This window comes from Pseudorasbora parva, chromosome 20 (assembly GCF_024679245.1).
Source record: "Pseudorasbora parva isolate DD20220531a chromosome 20, ASM2467924v1, whole genome shotgun sequence".
In the NCBI taxonomy this organism is placed as follows: domain Eukaryota; kingdom Metazoa; phylum Chordata; class Actinopteri; order Cypriniformes; family Gobionidae; genus Pseudorasbora; species Pseudorasbora parva.
Window position 1 is genome coordinate 30,298,413 of NC_090191.1, and position 18,596 is coordinate 30,317,008.

The window sequence follows — 18,596 nt, forward strand, 5'->3', positions numbered from 1 at the left end:
ACCATAATTCTACCTCCACTAAACTTTACACCCTGCACAATGCTGTCAGGCAAGTACCATTTTCCAGACAAACACAGACTCGTCATAGACACCACCCATTCCATGAAGCTCTCAACTCACTGTTCTTGAACTAATCTGAAGACCACACAAAGTTTGGAGGTCTCTAGCTATTGACTCTGCAGAAAGTTGGCGACTTCTGCGCACTGTGCGCCTCAGCATGCGCTGACCCTCTTCTGTGATTTTACGTGGCCTACTACTTTCTGGCTGAGTTACTGTTGTTCCCAATTGCTTCCAGTTTGATATAATACCAATAGTATTTGACCGGAATATTGGAATATTTAGTAGTGAGGAAATGTCACGAATGGACTTATTGCACAGGTGGCAACCTATCACGATACCTACGCGTTCGAATTCACTGAGCTCCTGAGAGCGACCCATTCTTTCACAAATGTATGTAGAAAGAAGTAGTCTGCATAACTAGGTGCTTTTATTCACCTGTGGTCATGGAACACCTGAATTCAAGAATATGTATGTATGTATGGATTGATGGATTGATGGAAGGCAACAAACAGGCAGACATACCTGTCAATAGTTAAAAAACAGTGTAGGAGAAACAGACAGCTGTGGGTGGGTTGGTGGGTATGATAACAGTCTTAGAGCTCGCAATGGAGTCGGCCCCACACAGGAGAGCGTGGATAACAAGGCCCGCACCCCCGCTGTGCTGACAGTGCTGCATGATTAATAACGTAAGAGAGTATCTCATCTGCACCGGTTAATATGCTTACTGAAACATGATGTACTGAGATCATGAAACCTGAGAGAGTGTGTGTGTGTGTGTGTGTGTGGTTCTTGCATGTGTAAGAGTCCCTGTGTAATTGTAAAAGAGAAAAGTATTAGTGTGTGTATATAACAATGACCACCATGTACAGTATGTATAATAAAAATATACGAATGCAACTGCTACATAATGCAACAGTTCTTAAGTCTTTTTTTATCTGTGGCAGAACCCAGTGCCATATTAATAGACACAGTGATACTGGTCAGATGTGTGTCCTAATGATTTAATTAGCACTCTGAACACAGACAATATGGAGCACCAGGCCCAACAAAATCACCCCTTGCTTCATAACGGCCAGGACACCCGCTGTTCCCTTCAGAGAGGAATCCATCATTCAAATTATGAGCCACTAAATCAAGTTCTAATTCACTCACTCTCTCACTGCAAAATTAGCACACTATTCCTATCTTATAATGGCTAAGTCACTTTGTCTTTTCTTTGGTTGTTTTATAGTTTAGGTTGTAAATATATAAAAAATTCAGTCATTTAAAATGTTTGGAGGGAGGGAAAAAAGAAGCATTTTGGCCAAATAAGAAAACAGGCAGAAAACCTGAAACTTTACTAAATATAACTTGTATTTATAATTAAATATAATGTGATCATTATATTTAATTATATTGCACAGAAAATGTATTGTATTTGTAAATGTACATGTAAACTATATTTAAAATAAATAAATATTTGTTTTAATTGTATCTAATTATTATTATTTTTTTAATACTATTTAATTCATATTTAATTATATTGCACCTCTTATAATTAGAACCATAGACTTAGATTAGAACCTGACTGTAAAAACATTTTACAGCAATATTAGAATATGAAGTCATTCTAAATCATTTTATTTTTTGTATTTTGTTTTCGGCCCAGTGTTGGCTTTACTTTTAGCCACAAATGTTCACTATAGCCACGTTTAGAATGCAGGAACTTTTCCCAGGAAATAGGGACTTTAGGGTGGTACTCTGCGTTTCATCCACAGGGACCAAGGTCTAAATGAAGTTCAGAGTAAATATATCCCCTTCAAAAAGTCCCTGATCGCTAGGTAGAACTTTTTCAAAGTTCAGGAGCTTAACTTGGAGGTGGAACTTGGGCACTGAACCGGCTGATTGGTTGACTCTACCCAGCACTTTATGCTACCATTTTTAAAAGTCTAATGCGGTGCAACAACGAGGTTCAGGCTTTATTAAGCTTATTTGCGGAGGATGGAATCCAGTGGGAACTGGAGTGTCGCGCGAGTCCTAAGTCACCAGACTAATCTTTACAGTACTTTAGACCGCAATGGAAAGGCAGACACTAAAAGGTCTGGGGTGGGGTTCCTGGGACTAATTGTTACAGGTAATTTAGGTGGAAACGGAGGTAATGGTGCAACACTACTTGCTATTCATCCTTTTATTACTTGCAGGGTCATTTTGGCATCTAGTCATTTCTGTTGTTCTGTTTGTGGTGGTTCTTACTGATGGATGTTCCCGGGGTGCTGAACTGTGAGGGTTCTGTGAGCTTGCGTGGAGTGGACAAACCGCCAACATCCAAAACAGATGTGTCCTTCGGAGCAGACCTGAAAAAACAAGTATCAATAACAACACAGTTATTTCCTTTTTCACGATAGAAACACTTTTCAGAGCAACAGCAGCTATTGTTTAAACATTCACAAAAAGAGCAGCCATGAATGTTTTATGAAAATAATACAGAACTTTCCGCAAAAACATTGCCGTTCAAGTGGTCAGAACAGGAAGTATCAAACAAGGCAGAAACACGAGAGATAAAATGAATAAAAAACCCTGCCAGAAAATTGCAGTAGCGTCATGACCCTGACTAATAAATCACTTCTCCTCATGAAAGCCTCGCGCTATAATTACATGGCCGTAAACAGAGCAGTGGAAGAGCGACAAACATGGACGCACAATTCTGAGATCAAAAACACTATTACAAACAACTCCACACTTCAGCCCTGCGGGGTCACCAACCTGCATTAGCTTAATGCGCTACACCGCTGCGCCTTGTCTAATCTCCGAGAATTAGCATTGCAGAGGCAGGCGCCGCGGTTCACACGGCACGCTGGCGGAGGGGGTCAGCAATCCCCCGGCGACAGTGCGCGCGTGGGCGGCCGTGTCGCCATCGAGAAAAGCAAAAACCTATTATCATTCCTCTCGTGCTCATCCGCGAGGGTGCGAATGACTTATCTCTGTTTGCGCTGAATGCCTGCATCAGTGCCACGGCGGCCAGGCCCTGTGCGCGGGGACAGGAAGAGAACAGTCGCAAATCAGCTAATTACACGACTCTGGTGAGGAGGATGCAACAGGGCCAGAAAGGCTTTGTTTACCAACAAGCTAATGATTTAAGAGCCTGGTGAACGAAGCCTTCAATAAAGAATTAATATTGTGATTTCCCTTCAAAATAGCGTAATCACCCCGTTAGCAGCATGTTATTAATTATGTGAAGCAGAACTATGCTGAGAATCAGAAACAGACTTTAGATAAGAAGCGTGACACATATTCTACGTGTCACCCCTTTGACTAATTAAAGTTTATTCCGAATGTCAAAAAAGATGGGGTTTACACCAACTCTTGCCCATTTTCAGGCCTGGATTCTTAATTAGCCTGATCAGTTATTCTGTCTGGCATATTCCACACCCTTATTAATGATCAGACAGCAGTGACTCATGGGATGTTTGGTTTAAGAGAGCACGTCTCTCTCTTTAAAAAGTACACACACAGTAATTAGATGAGCTGTGCGCCCTGCCACCAGCAGCCTATGAAGGTAAATTAATCTAAAGCTGAGAAATGACTTTGCCGCTCCACAGGTAATTGCTTTCACTTTACTGCCACAACCTGAATCAAAAGTTTTGAGTAAGGTTTTTTTATTCACATTTTGTAATATTATTTTCATACTACTTCGGGTTCAAATACTGAGCCCACATATCTTTAAAGTTTTTGAATCATGCAATTAGCATCTAATTTTGCCTAACTGCATGCACTGACCAATCAAATCTGAAGCACGCTACAGTAGCTCACCGTCCCTTGTCCTTGTCTTTGCCGCGGTGGCCCACGCGGCTAGTAGACTTGATGTAGAGGTGTCGATGGAGCTCGTCGATTAGCACCAGATGGATGTTGAGCTTCTTGCTGTGGAGCTCCAGTCGCAAGTCACCTAGACCCTCCACCTGCAACAGGGGTCCTTCAAGAGAATCCACCGCTGAGACCTGCAAACACAACAGCACATCTACCTAAATATCTATGAGCAAAAATAAAGGATGACAATAACTTTTTGTTAAATAATGGAATGGGGAATAATAACAAAATCCATATAATTATATATTATTTCGGTAACGCTTTATTTTAAGGTTCAGTTATTAACTATTATCTAGTTGCCTATTAGCATGCATATTCCTAGTATATTGGCTGTTTATTAATACTCATAAAGCACAAATTAATGCCTTATTCTGCATGACCTTATTCTACAACCCTTAATCCTACCCAATACCTAAACTTAAATGCTACAAAAACTACCTTACTAACAATTAATAAGCAGTAAATTAGGAGTTTATTGAAGCAAAAATCATAGTTAATAGTGAATATGTGTTCCCCATACTAAAGTGTTACCATTATTTCATATAAATGTCAAAAATATTTGGAGCCACACTTAAAAATGTAATAAATAAATAAACAGTTGTGTTTTTTTGAATGGATGTCTGAGGTCAGTTACCTTCAACAGCTCATAATAAAGTCAGTTTAAAACTACTGAAATACACATTTTTATTTATGCATGTTCTTTTTATTAACTTTCTTTTAAATTTGTGTCACTTGGTTTGATATTTTGTTATCTTATGCAGTGGTTTAATACATTTTAAAATGTAAAGTATCTGAATATTTATTAAGGCCACTGCATGCTGGCTATTAAATAAGGCTATTTATCTACTCTGGCTGCTAGGTATCTGTTGTTTTGCATATTAGGTTGAAACTACAAAATCCCAATGGAGCTTGTTCACTGTAGTAGCTGAATTACTAAAGTGTTCAGGCATATCCATTGTTGTAAAATCTCCTAGATTAGCTCCGCTCCAGGATCACATAATAGCACATGCCCCACCTGCCCATCAAATACCACAGTGATAAAGCACAATAACAACTCTCGTCCAATCAAAGTATTAAGAGAGCGAAAATACAGCATGGTGAACTGTGGTGGCGCTGAATATTCAATCTCCTGAGTGCATGTGGTTCCTGCAGAGAGCATAATAAAGTATGCGGCTGCTGGATGAATGAGGCATGAGATAGTGAACACAAAGTGAAAGAATGAAAACTAAATGCATATATAGCTTGGTCTCTCACAAACAGATATACTAATAATGCTTACCCCCCCCCCCCCCCCCCCCCCAAAAAAAAACCTCTAAAAAAATAAATCTGGATGGATTGATGGATGGATGGACAGATGGGCATCTTAATATATACATACACACATTATATTGCCAAAAGTATTGGGACAACCTCCAAATCATTTCTACAAACATTTGTGAAAGAATGGGTCACTCTCAGGACAGGAGATCATTGAATTCAAGCGTGGTACCTTGATAAATCCATTTGTGAAATTTCCTCACTACTAAATATTCCATGGTCAATTGTTAGTGGTATTATAACAAAGTCGAAGCAATAGGGAACAACAACAACACAGCCACGAAGTGGTAGGTAAAATAACAGAGCGGAGTCAGCACATGCAGAGATGCACAGTGCGCAGAAGTCGCCAACTTTCTGCAGAGTCATCAGCTGTAGACCTCCAAACTTCGTGTGGCCTTCAGATTAGCTCAAGAATGCTTAGAGAGCTTCATGGAATGGGTTTCTATGGCCGAGCAGCTGCATCCAAGTGCAGTGCAAAGTGTTGGATGCATTGGTGTAAAGCATGCCACCACTGGACTCAAGAGCAGCAGAGACGTGTTCTCTGGAGTGATGAATTACTCCAGAGCTTCTATGTCTTGCAATCCGATGGTCGAATCTGGGTTTGGCGGTTGCCCGGAGAATGACCTTGCCTGACTGCATTGTGCCAAGTGTAAAGTTTGGTGGAGGAGTGATTATGGTATGGAGTTGTTTTTCAGGGGTTGGGCTTAGTCCCTTAGTTGCAGTGAAAAGAACTTTTAATTCCTCAGCATACCAAGACATTTTGGACAATTTCATGCACCCCACTTTGTGTGGAACAGTTTGGGGATGGCTCCTTCCTGTTCCAACATGACTGTGCAGCAGTGGACAAAGCAAGGTCCATAAAGACAAGGATGAGTGAGTTTGATGTGGAGTAACTTGACTGGCCTGCACAGAGTCATGACCTCAACCTGATAGAAAACCTTTGGGATGAATTAGAGTGGAGACTGCGAGCAAGGTCTTCTTGCCCAACATCAGTGCCTGACCTCCCAATTGCACCTCTAGAGGAATGGTCAAAAATACCCACAAGCACTCCAAAACCTTGTTGAAAGCCTTCCCAAAAGAGTTGAAGCTGTTATAGCTAGAAAGGCTGAGCCAACCCCTACTATTAAACAATAGGGATTAAGAATGGGATGCCATTAAAGTTCAGGTGCATGTAAAGGCAGGCGTCCCAAAACTTTTGGCAATATAGTGTACATGCCTACATACATGTTATACACACCTAAAGGATTATTAGGAACACCTGTTCAATTTCTAATTAATGCAATTATCTAATCAACCAGTCACATGGCAGTTGCTTCAATTATCTAATCAACCAGTCACAGGGCAGTTGCTTCAATGCATTTAGGGGTGTTGTCCTGGTCAAGACAATCCCCTGATTGGATAATGCACCATGTCACAAAGCTCGAATCATTTCAAATTAGTTTCTTGAACATGACAATGAGTTCACTGTACTAAAATGGCCCCCACAGTCACCTGATCTCAACCCAATAGAGCAGGGGTCGCCAACTGGCGGACTCCGGTCCCGATCCGGACCGCGAGATGCATCCATCCGGACCGCGAAGCTGTTTGACACACTGAAATAACTAAATGCCAAATGCGATTTAAAATAAATAAATAAATAATCACATTTATATCAGGCAGCTCAGTAGAACCGTTTTTCCTATGTTGCCACGGTTGCGTTGACAGTTAAAGGGGTCGCACACCGGACTGAAGCTCATGGGCGCGTCTCAGGATCTCACAGCGGACGCACACATTACGCGCGAGCTCAGTTTTGAATCGACTCCTGACAGAAGAACTTCACGATGAGTGTATCTCTTGTAGCACAAGGTGAAATCAGTATGTACATGGACGATTTAAGGGAAATATAATATAAATGTAATACATCGTGTTAATACGCGCGTATGTGAGCGTCCTGTGTGAGATCCTGAGACGCGCCCATGAGCTTCAGTCCGGTGTGCGGCTACGTTACTATGCTCACTACATGTTTAGACGCGCATTGAAGAGACTGAAGAAAACGGCGCGCAAAACAGAGGCTGAATGAGAAATTGGCCCCTTAACCCTCATTCACTATTCCCTACGTTTGTCCACTATTACAGTTCACTTGAAGGAGTGAATGAAAACGAGTGCGTGAAGTCGGACAGCTGTTGTGTGTACATCGGCTGTACACTCGTTATTGCGGTGCAACATGTGAGTACACTCAAACATGTCCACTGTGGTTTCGGACGCCACTACAAATGGCTGTCCCCTCAAATAATGCCCTATTTAGGGTATAGGGGCGATTTCTGATTCAGCCATACACATTTTAAAGACCCCTTTATCCTCAGCAGTCTGAGGTAAGGGCGCAGAAAATAAATGAGCCAATTTCTCACATGCACTGAAGTTCAGACAATGTAGCTATATTCACTTTTTTATTATTATTATTATTTTTATTTTTTTTGGAACAAGGAATGTTTATGCTTCCATTCCATCTTTAAGTTCAACTCAGCTCAGCCTTTTGAGAGGTTATTTACGTTTTTCTGGATTTAAAGGAACAGTTGAAATAAAGAGATAAAATATTTTGTGGACTTTTTCATTTTTCCAACACTGGTGGCACCTTATTTTTGCCTGTTTGTGTTTCTGGATGATATTGCTAATGATTTTTTACCAGTGCAATTTGAAGCACAGAGAGAGCAGTGCTGAAGATAGTCTCTACCTAACTAAATGTAGGCTATACATGTGAATAATTCCGATCTTTCATGTATTCATACTCTTGTGTAATTGACGCCCCATCCTAAATAAATCTGTCTCTTCCGTGATACCCTGAAAATTTTGAATAATCCGATCTAATATGATTTCCGACCTGTAAGGTTGCCAGAATAATAATCTTACACGGTGTGTTAATAGGCCAGAGGAGAACTGGCACCCCGACTGAGTCTGGTTTCTCCCAAGGTTTATTTTTCTCCATCATGCCCCGATGGAGTTTTGGTTCCTTGCCACTGTCGCCTTTGGCTTGGCTTGCTCAGTTGGGGACACTAAAAATATGATTAAAGTTATTTAACTTATCATACAAATAAAATATATGAATTAGGTCTTATTTAATTCTATAAAATATAATACTGATCTGCCAACATTGTCGCTATATGATAAATTAAAATAAGCTGATAACATCACTGTTTTCTCCAGTACGGCTGTACAGCCAAATCTAATTTTGTCGCAATATTACCCTGTTTGACACTGTGAAGCTGCTTTGACACAATCGTGATTGTAAAAGCGCTATATAAATAAAGTTGATTGATTGATTGATTGAATGAACATAACATTATGTTATGAGATTTCTGTTTTGTTTTTTAACCAGGAGGGTTTGTGTTCATTGATTGTTACTGTTTATCTCAGTTCAGCAGAAAAAGCACTTTAGTTGCTAGTAATGTTGAAATTAATGTATTTTCAGTGCAGATTTAGAGATGAAGGCATTTTTTCATTCATCATATTTTTGTCAAACATGGCTACTGGTTGAATTAGATATTTTGTACCAATGCAAACAGAATAACCTCAAAATTAAATACATTTTTTGAAGTATTACCTATGTTTGCTTTAAAAAAATGAAAAGACATACTTTATCTATATGAGAACATATTATATTTTGTTCAATAAAGACATTTTAATCTACACTAATTTCTTTAGTCTGGCAAAAAGACATCGATTCATGTTTTTAGGTATATAACTGTCCGGACCTCGGCCGGTGAGAAGGTTTTTTTTCTGGACCCCAAGCTATTTTAGTTGAAGACCCCTGCAATAGAGCATCTTTGGGATGTGGTGGAATGGGAGCTTCATGCCCTGGATGTGCATCCAACAAATCTCCATCAACTGCAAGATGCTATCCTATCAATATGGGCCAACATTTCTAAAGAATGCTTTCAGCACCTTGTTGAATCAATGCCACATAGAATGAAGGCAGTTCTGAAGGCGAAAGGGGTTTTAAACACAGTATTAGTGGTATTCCTAATATTCCTTTAGGTGAGTGTATATTTCACATAACAGAAAATGTTGTAGCTTGTGGAAGAAAGCAATTTTTAAAAAGTATCTGGCTTTTTTGCTAAAAAAAAAATGTTTTGTGTATCTGTATTCATCTGCTCCTCTCTCTCATACACACATGCAAAATTATTTAAAAGCAATAAAAAATGAAGAACAAATGCAACTTAACATGGAGCATGAGTCCAGGTAGTCCCCTCAAGCTTAGCTTTAATGCTGTCCTGGATGTGCACCGTATCAGCAGCTACTTGCCATGCTGTCGCATTTGCAAACTGAATCTGAAGCAGTTGTGTGGTTGATAAGTTCAATTTCCTCATTTTATTCACCTGATCTAGCACACGTCCCAGAGCCTTGATCGTCTATGCAACCTTTCCCTTCCTTCTTTCTATCCTCTCTCTCTCTCTCTCTCTCTCTCTCTCTCTCTCTCTCTCTCTCTCTCTCTCTCTCTCTCTCTCTCTCTCTCTCTCTCTCTCTCTCTCTCTCTCTCTCTATAACTTGTATTTCTAGTACTTCTCTTTGCCTTTACCTTTCCTCTCCCCCAGGACTAGATGATCCTTCAGTGGCTACTGCTTGTTTATAGTTAGCAAATAAATCAAAATGGCTCTGAATGAATGTACTTTATTATTTAGAGGGAAGCTAATGGCCTGTTGATAGTCCTCTGAAGGGCCATCACTGCACACTTTGTGCATTGCTCCTGACAGACAGAGGAGGGGTCCTGCGAGTCAAGGAGTTGTTCATGCAAATGAGGATTGAATGAGCCACAGTGTACACCAGCAGGATCAGCTGATCAGGTTCGTTCTGAGTATGTGTAAGTGTGCCTGTTTACATGTCTTCTTTCCAAACAAGGTTTAGTTGAAAAGACACTTCGATTTGCAACTGAGAGAGAAGAAAAAGAAGAGGCTCAGAAAGAGTATACTAAGGACAGTAAAGGAGGATGGAGAGAAATAAGAGTAATCAAAGGCAGCAAAAGGACAAGGAAAGGAAAATGAACAGGACAAGACAGGGAAGAGCGAAGAGGGAATAAATAGTTGTCTTTCAAACTCCCTCTGCACGCGATAAGATAACGCTACAACCAACCAGAGCAACAAAAGTGAAGCAGAGTTGATAGATTCAACTTTCACCGTATCCAGTCGGCAAAACTCCGAACACATCTTCCCTCCTTAAGAATGACTTCAGTGCTGTTCTTTGTTCTTTTCTCAAAGAAAAGCTTAACTCAAAGTCTTCCAGAGTCCAGCTTCTGGGTTTACTAGAAGCACGAAAGTGCAACTCTGCCGTCATTGTTTAGCCCTGTCCACCGACTCTATACACAATGTGATTGGCCTGACCAGAGTTTGGTTTTTACAGCTCAGACGTGTATTGAGAGTTGCTAGACGATACTCGCGGCAGATTAGATTTGCTGCCGCTAGGGTGAGTCTAGATTTCTAGGCCAAGGTAAAGGTAGATGTAGGAGAAAGGAGTAGAGGAGGAAAAGGAAAATAATACAAAGAGGAAAGGGAGGAGAAAACCAACAGATAAGTAAATATTTGAAAGAGAGGAAAGGGCCAATTCAACAGATGTGAGGTAATGAATGACAGCTCATCTGAAAAGCACACACTAGGGAAGTTAACCAGACTGACAGGTACGACAGTTGCAAATGTGTATGTGTGTACATGTAGCTAACAGACACAAAAAAGAGGGAAAGCGTTTTCAGAAGAGAGTTGCAAATTGAAACACCGTGTACATCGTAATCTCTGTTGGCAGTCCCAATACTCCTTGTCAGATTTAACACAGTCACACACACACAGGAGAAGAACCTCTCTGAGGAAGAGAAGAACACCTAAGGGACCCGAGAGAGCAGGAGGATGGAAGCTTGTCATCTCTGACCACAGCTCCTCACTGATTTCCCCTGTTGAGTGGGAGATGCGAGTGTAAAGAAACAGTGATCTAACACCTGATAAAAATGTGCCACAAAAAAAAACTGAAAAACAACACAAAGTAAAACCTAGCATCTAAAAAAAAACAACCACCTGCAAATCCAGCTCCTTTTTATTTTTGATGATGCTGATGAGCTTTAATTAATGCAGTGCAAAAAGAATTACCTGACCGGAATTGGGTAACTGTATAGGTCACTTTTTAATCACCACTGGGGTCGTTTTTAGCACACATGCTCCTGACACACCATGCAGTTTTTATACCATTTCTCCTACCACTCCTAAAAAACTTAATGTCACTCCACTATGCTGGTCTAAAAAAGGAAGTACACTATTGTTCAAAAGTTTAGGGTCGATACATTCATTATGTTTTTGAAAGAAGCATGTATGCTCACAAAGGCTGCATTTATTTGATCAAAAAACAAACATAATATTGATTTGAAAATAAGTGCTTTATATTTTGTATGTACTTTATTTTGTAATCTATTCCTGTTGTGGCAGAGTGGTGGCAAAGCTGGATTTTCAGCATCATTACTCCAGTCTTCAGTATCACATTATCAATGTTGAAAACTGTTGTGCTGATTAATAACCATGATACATTTTTACGATTGTTTACGATTGTTTGATTTGTTTGTTTACAATTGTTTGATGAACAGAAACTTCAGCAGAGCAGCCTTTATTTAAAATAGAAATTTGTAACATTATAAATGTCTTTAGTGTTAGTTTTGATCAAATCACATTATCAATGTTGAAAACTGTTGTGCTGATTAATAACCATGATACATTTTTACGATTGTTTGATGAACAGAAACTTCAGTAGAACAGCCTTTATTTAAAATAGAAATTTGTAACATTATAAATCTCTTTAGTGTCAGTTTTTGATCAAATTAACTTGCCCTTACTGAATAAGAGTATATTAATTCCTTAAACCCTCTGGTGCTCGAAAAATATTACTTTTTTCAGGCTCCAAAAAGTTTTTTTTTTTCTTTACTGAAAGAATGGTACGAAACTTGGTAAAGGTTTTGGCACTTGCTATGTGAACACAAAAAAAATCATGGACATGATTCGAAAAGGTTAAATGGTTCTGAAAAAATGTGTGACAAGTGATAACACTTGCACTCCTCATGGTCAAAAATGAGCGCATTGGAAATAAATGGGAGATGAATTTCATCTGGTGAAAACTTTTGGTACTGCAGCCAAACTTTGAGATATCAAGCTTACATTTCAAACACTTTTATAGATTTATGGCATTGATTTTCTTGCAGGTTTAGAGTAAAATGTGTTTTTGAAAAAAAAAAAAATGAAAAAAATGAAAATAGTACTTTTGTGCAATTTTCATAACAATAAACCTTTTTAAGTTTACTTTTTTTTAACTTGTTATTGAACTAAATAGCGAGGTCTTGTTCCTTCCCCTCACTTGTTTTAGTTAAAAAATAAAAGTACTTGTAATTGTGATGATTGTATACAATTTATAATTCATTTATATTGTAAAATTATTGAAATTATAGTAATTATCCTAAACAGAAGAACTCCTTACCAAGAATTCCAAAATGCATATCAGGAAATTTTTGGATTAAAATATTCAAAAACCAATATAACAGTGTTATATATTTAGTTGACTTGTGTACTTACATTACTCCAAATGTTTCGATGAATGTTTAAATCCTGAGAAATAAGCATTCTTTACCAGGACACTCAAATATATCTAGTATGAGTATATTATGCCTTTGTTTTGAATATGTATGGGCCTTTAATGGTAAAGCTCTATCAGGATACAAGCTAGATTAAACAGCTAATATGTATTTACTATGACATTTCTCATACCAGTATATTTACATGCAGCATACACTCACCAGCATATCCGTGGCGTGCAAGTAGTGCTTGCTAGCCATAGACGCCTCCAATTTCTGAGGAACCTGTTTGATGTTCTCGATCTCATCCAGCAGACTCAGGACATGCTTGTGCTCGACACCCTCGATCCAAAGCTTCCTCAGTTCATCACGCTTACAGTGGAGGAGCATCTTACATGATAACAAGTTCTCCTTGACCTAAGAAGTGAGAATACCCCACACACCATGACAGGAGAATAGTTAGACCCTTCACACTTGATAAAACAAGCATCAGCTTCACAGTTTTCCTTTCCCAGCTCTTTTTTTCTTTGCATAATTATTTTCAAGTGTGTCAGCAGCAGGGGAGAAGATGATAAACAAACATTTTGCAGTAGATTAAAACCCAAGCTTAGTGGCTAATTTACAGGGATATTATGATAGACAATTACTAGCGATGTCTAATGTTTCTTTTATGATGGCTCACCATGTTTTGGAGCCCGTTTTGGGTGGCGTGGGAAGCAGTAATTAGTTCATTTTTAATGTTCTTAAAAGAGCTTACAAAACATGCACAAACGTGAACAAATCCCAAAGCTGGATAAACAAACAGCAAAATGAATTAACTTTGTTAGTTTTTATTGGGAAATGTTTCTTGAGTCCTTGACTCAAACGCATCTTTCAAGAGTGCCATAAACAAACTCGGTCACCTGTGTCTTTAAATAATAATGAGTAAAGATGGTGATTGGGGGTCCCTTGGCACCTCTCATCAAACACTTCAGCAGCATAAAGACAGAACTGCTATTCTCTGTTCTCTAAGGCAAGTTTGAGTGTGTGCGTGAGTGTAGCCTGACACCAGAAGCCTGAGGGACGACCCATCAGGCCGCATGGCTGAGAGCGATGTTAAAGCACAAAAACAACCAGAAAAAAATAGCTGTTGATTTGATTTTAATTTCCCTTTTTTTGCGTCAAACTGCTACAGCATGTTGTTTTCCCTCTAATTATGTCTTATAAATCATTCCCTGGGTAATACAGCCAGTATTATATTAGACTGCATGCAGTTTGTGTGCGTTTACGTATCGGTAGGTTTTTACAGAACTATGTGGGCTATAAAGTAAAACAGGAGTTGCGTTTATCTCCACCAGCTGTTGACCAGAAAAAAAATTCTGTGCAGTGAGGAAGTTATTTCAATCAGCCGTAAACAAACAGACTGACAGAATGAAGATGTATTACTATGTGATTGCCATCTACATGTGTCTGTGTTATTAAAATATACTACACAGTCATTGTGCATCTACCTAAAAAGCTACTTCAGGGCGTCTGTTGAGAGGATCATTAAAAAGTTTGGGGTTGGTAAGAATTTGTTTTGAAAGAATTTATTACTTTTATTCAGCAATGGCAAATTAAATTGATGAAAGATGACAGAAATTACACTTATGTTACAATACAAAAGATTTCTATTTTGAATAAATCCTGTTTTTTTTACCATATATTTATCAAAATATCTATATATATTTATTTCTGAAGGATCATGTGACACTGAAGACTGGAGAACTGATGCTGAAAATTCAGATTTCCCAAAGAAATAAATTACATTTTAAAATATATTCAAATAAAAAAACTGAAGTTTATTTTAAACTGAAATAAAATTGTACAATATTACCGTGTTTAACTGTAATTTTGATCAAATAAATGAACACTTAGTGAAGCCATTTCTTTCGAAAACATTTTAAAAAATCTTGCCAGCCCAAAACTTTTTGAACAGCAGTCTATGTAAAACAAATAGCACTTAAATATTAAAGACAACTTCTACATTAACTGTTAAAGGTGTCATGTGTCACAAATTGAGGTAAAAATATCCAAAAAATGACCAACACGCATCAAAATAATGAGAAGAAATAAGGGCGATGATGTCATTAAAAAAATGTCAAGTTATAGTGCTGCAGAGATATCAACCTTAATTAGCAGTAGCATTACTAGCCCCGGCCCATCAGGTATCGTAATACCAGTCTCGGCCATGGGAGGCGGTATGCGGCCAACATAACCACCAGCCAACCTGGCGTACTTGAACATGATGTCAATCGTGTGGAAAGTATAGCCCACTACTTCATTTCAGTTCAGGGAAGAGAGTGGACGGATGGCCGAAGCCCTTGGCCCATTAAGTGTATCTAATATGATAAAAATAGCTGTTTTTACCTGACCGGAAAAAGCGGAAGTGCGGGCGCCCGGTGACTGTGTTCCATCCCGTCATAATAAAAGTCCAGGTACTCGCGAGCCGTTTAAAATAGGCGCCCTCCAGTGGACGAAAAGTTGCATAGTGCACCTTTAAGCACTATGTAACGCTATTTAAAGGGATAGTTCACCCACAGTTGAAAGTAGCAAAGATTATAGATATAGGAAGATGGTTTACTCCAATTACTCATGAATGCAAGAAACTGCAAATAGTAAAAAGTTAAGTAAAAGACCCAATCGCTGATGGGTAAAGTCAGTGCTTCACTGCAGCTGCCATTAGAAGCTCCGGTTCTCATAGAAAACTGAGACTCACGCTTAAGACTGCACGTGCACTTTTTTTTTTTTTTTTACTTTTTTTTTAGCATAAGAAACTACATTTATTGGACAGTTCATCTCATATTTTGTTGCTGATTTGAAATGTGTAATTTAATTGTGACTTCGGCAAGCAGATTTTGAGATTCCAGGATTACCCTATTCAAATAGATAGCACAAAATAGCTGCCCGGAGGCGTTGCAAATATGGCCGCCAAAAGAACAGACTTTCCTTGATAGGGACTTTGACGGTTGACCATTAACTATTTAAAGGGATAGTTCACCAACAATTGACGTTAGCTATTGCCTTCCTTTGTATTTTTTTCATTACAAGCATTATTTTTAAAGTATCTTCTTTTGTGTTCAGAATTTAAATTTTTGGGTGAACTATCCCTTTAGTATTCTTAATGAAATATATTGTAAAATGTAGCTTCATTATACAGGAGGTCCCTGGCTGAGTCATGAAACAAGGTCCCTGAGTCTGTATGTTGAAATCCATGGTTTAAAATATACCTTCATGCTTATTAGTATGTGTTCAAATGCAGATGAATGCGTCGCACACCTGTTTGATCTTGTTGCGAGAGCTGGTGATTCTCTCAGTGATGCTCTGGTAGGTTCGGATGGCTGTGGTGAGCTCTGTGTAGTGCTGAACGATCAACTCGTCCAGATCCCGGTCACACTTCTCATAGGCCTCCTCCAGACGGCCCTTCTCCGTCTCTCGGTCCTGCACGTCATCACTGTTAGACAGTGTCCTGACAGAAAGATAGTAAACATACGCTACATCACCAAACTAAAATGCCAGAGACAAGGATGCTCCAATAAGCTCATTGAAACTTTCAGACAGATGTAGTTGGACTTTTGGCCATCGCAACACAATTTCACCACAATCCATCATCAGGCGCCCACCCACTCAGAGAGACCTGTTGGGGCCGGTGTCAATCCACCGAGTGTCCCAGACTGCCACACATCACAGCTCAGCTCTCAAAGTATGTCCTGAACTCATTTCCCCTGCAGTGTGGCTTTAAATCAGAGAGGAAGGCAGCACAATCTCCCAAAAGAGCTCATTACATTCAGCTCAGAGAGATATAGAAGGAACGTCTGAGAGCCAGTATTCAGTAGAGAAAGGTCCCTTCAAGTTCGCAGTGAAGCACAGATCATGTAGATATAGCATTCACCCATAGACTCAGTCTTTTTTGACCCCAATGGATTGCTCTGAAGACATCCTAATTGAAATGGCTGATGGATAAAATGGAGATAAAAGATCTGTGAAGACGAGTGATGGGTTTCTGACACCTTATCACCTCAACTGGGCTCGAGGGAAGAAAATAGGTTTACGCAAGTAAAAAATGTACATTACAACTCAACCAGGCTTTTACAGACAGTCATGTATACATAATTTAACTATCATTATCAATTAGGCAGTAACTTTACAACACTATATTGCGTTCTGGCTGCCATCTATCATCAGCTGAGAAGAGTTAAACCATGAGGGCTTCAAATATGAGCTCCTCAAATCTGTGACATGCTCCAAAAGGCAATGGAAGTCTATTGGTACAATAACTTCATGTTTTCATGATAGCTTCTCTCTACCTCCTCAATGATCTTACAAATAGATACATAAAATAATCAATCAATATAAGTTATATTTATTTATTAAACACCCCTTATACAGTGTTTTGCTGTAACTTATTATATTTCCAGTTTTACACACTTTACATTAGGTGTCTATGTACTTACATTAAAAAATAATTGCTGTGTATTGTGTTCATGTTGTATTGCAAAATACTTTTGCTAGTATTGAGGAGGGATATAGGCAGGGTTGGGTAAGTTACTCTAAAAAAGTAACTAATTACTAGCTACTAATCAAATATTTAATAATGCACTTAGATATTACTCTCTTTAAAAAGTATTGGATTACTTATTACTTTCTAAATCATATATCAACCATTTGAACAATACAAGGACACTAGGACAAACAAAAAAAAACACCACATTTAATTCTTTCAAATAAACAATATACATATATAATATATTGCATAAATTATTCTTAAACTGATCAGTGTGTGTAAAAGCTAGAAGGTTACATTAAAACTTTAATTTTATTATTATAGCTTGATGTTAAACGCACTATTGTTTTAAACAGAATTGCTCAATAGTCTATATTTAATGCAATTACATCAGAACTGTAATTAAATGACAGACAATCCCTTACTTTACTTTTTCATGGGAAGGGTAATTAAATTAAAATGAGATTACTTAGTAATTAATACACCAAACACTGGAGTTACATTAGCAATAAGGTTAGGAACAGGCTGGGTTAAGAGATAAGGGAAGGCTCAATAGTATAAATATAGATAGTAATTACATACATTAATAAAATATTAGATTACATGTAAGTATTTTTAAATATAAGTACAGCGTGTGTATTGTATCAAATTATTAATTTAAATGTTAGTAAATAATTGTTAAACACTCTTAATATAACGTGGGACCAATTTACTATTGTTGTATGTTCATGTATTTGCTGTTGTATGTTGTTAGGTGTACCGTTTATGTGTTGACAACCATAATATATATTCAGACAGCCTCCCTGGGTTTTATAACAATCTCTATTTTGAAACTCTGCCAGTCCTGTCAAAACATAACGTTAAGCAGTGAGTCCATTTAAACACGTTCCTAAGTGTGCCTGCAAATTCTGTCATTCAGAAGACCTCACGGCAAACTATAAACTTGAGCTGATGAGACGTGCAGCATCTTAACAAGTACTTGTTTTTTAATCCATAATTGAAATAATTCAATATATCAGAATAACAGGGTGTATCGTTAGCAAACATGCTAAGCGGTTATCCATTCGTGTCCTTTGCTTCGCAAAAACAGGGTGCAAAGATTTAACGCAGGCGAGATGAAGATGACCGGCACAGACATTGTCAAAATATCGTGCTCACCTTATTACAGATATAAGTAAACCGGAGGGATCTTTGCTTTTGGAGACAGCGCTCCTGTATCTGCCTGTGTCAGCTGCCATCTTTCCGTTACTGCACCCAAACAACTCGTGACGGACTACAGCCAATGAG

General features: G+C 38.5%; 1 protein-coding gene across 1 annotated transcript in view; it reads right to left on the bottom strand.

The window, feature by feature from the left end:
• The window catches only part of exoc4 (exocyst complex component 4), a 153,693-nt gene extending 135,097 nt beyond the window's left edge, over window positions 1-18,596 (bottom strand). Inside the window, exons 1-5 of the mRNA XM_067427352.1 lie at window positions 18,468-18,596; window positions 16,085-16,274; window positions 13,010-13,204; window positions 3,850-4,034; window positions 2,293-2,393 (exon numbers count right to left, since the gene is read on the bottom strand). Coding sequence (XP_067283453.1) covers window positions 2,293-2,393; window positions 3,850-4,034; window positions 13,010-13,204; window positions 16,085-16,274; window positions 18,468-18,547 — 751 coding nt within the window. The 5' untranslated portion in view covers window positions 18,548-18,596. The remainder of the gene's footprint in view (window positions 1-2,292; window positions 2,394-3,849; window positions 4,035-13,009; window positions 13,205-16,084; window positions 16,275-18,467) is intronic.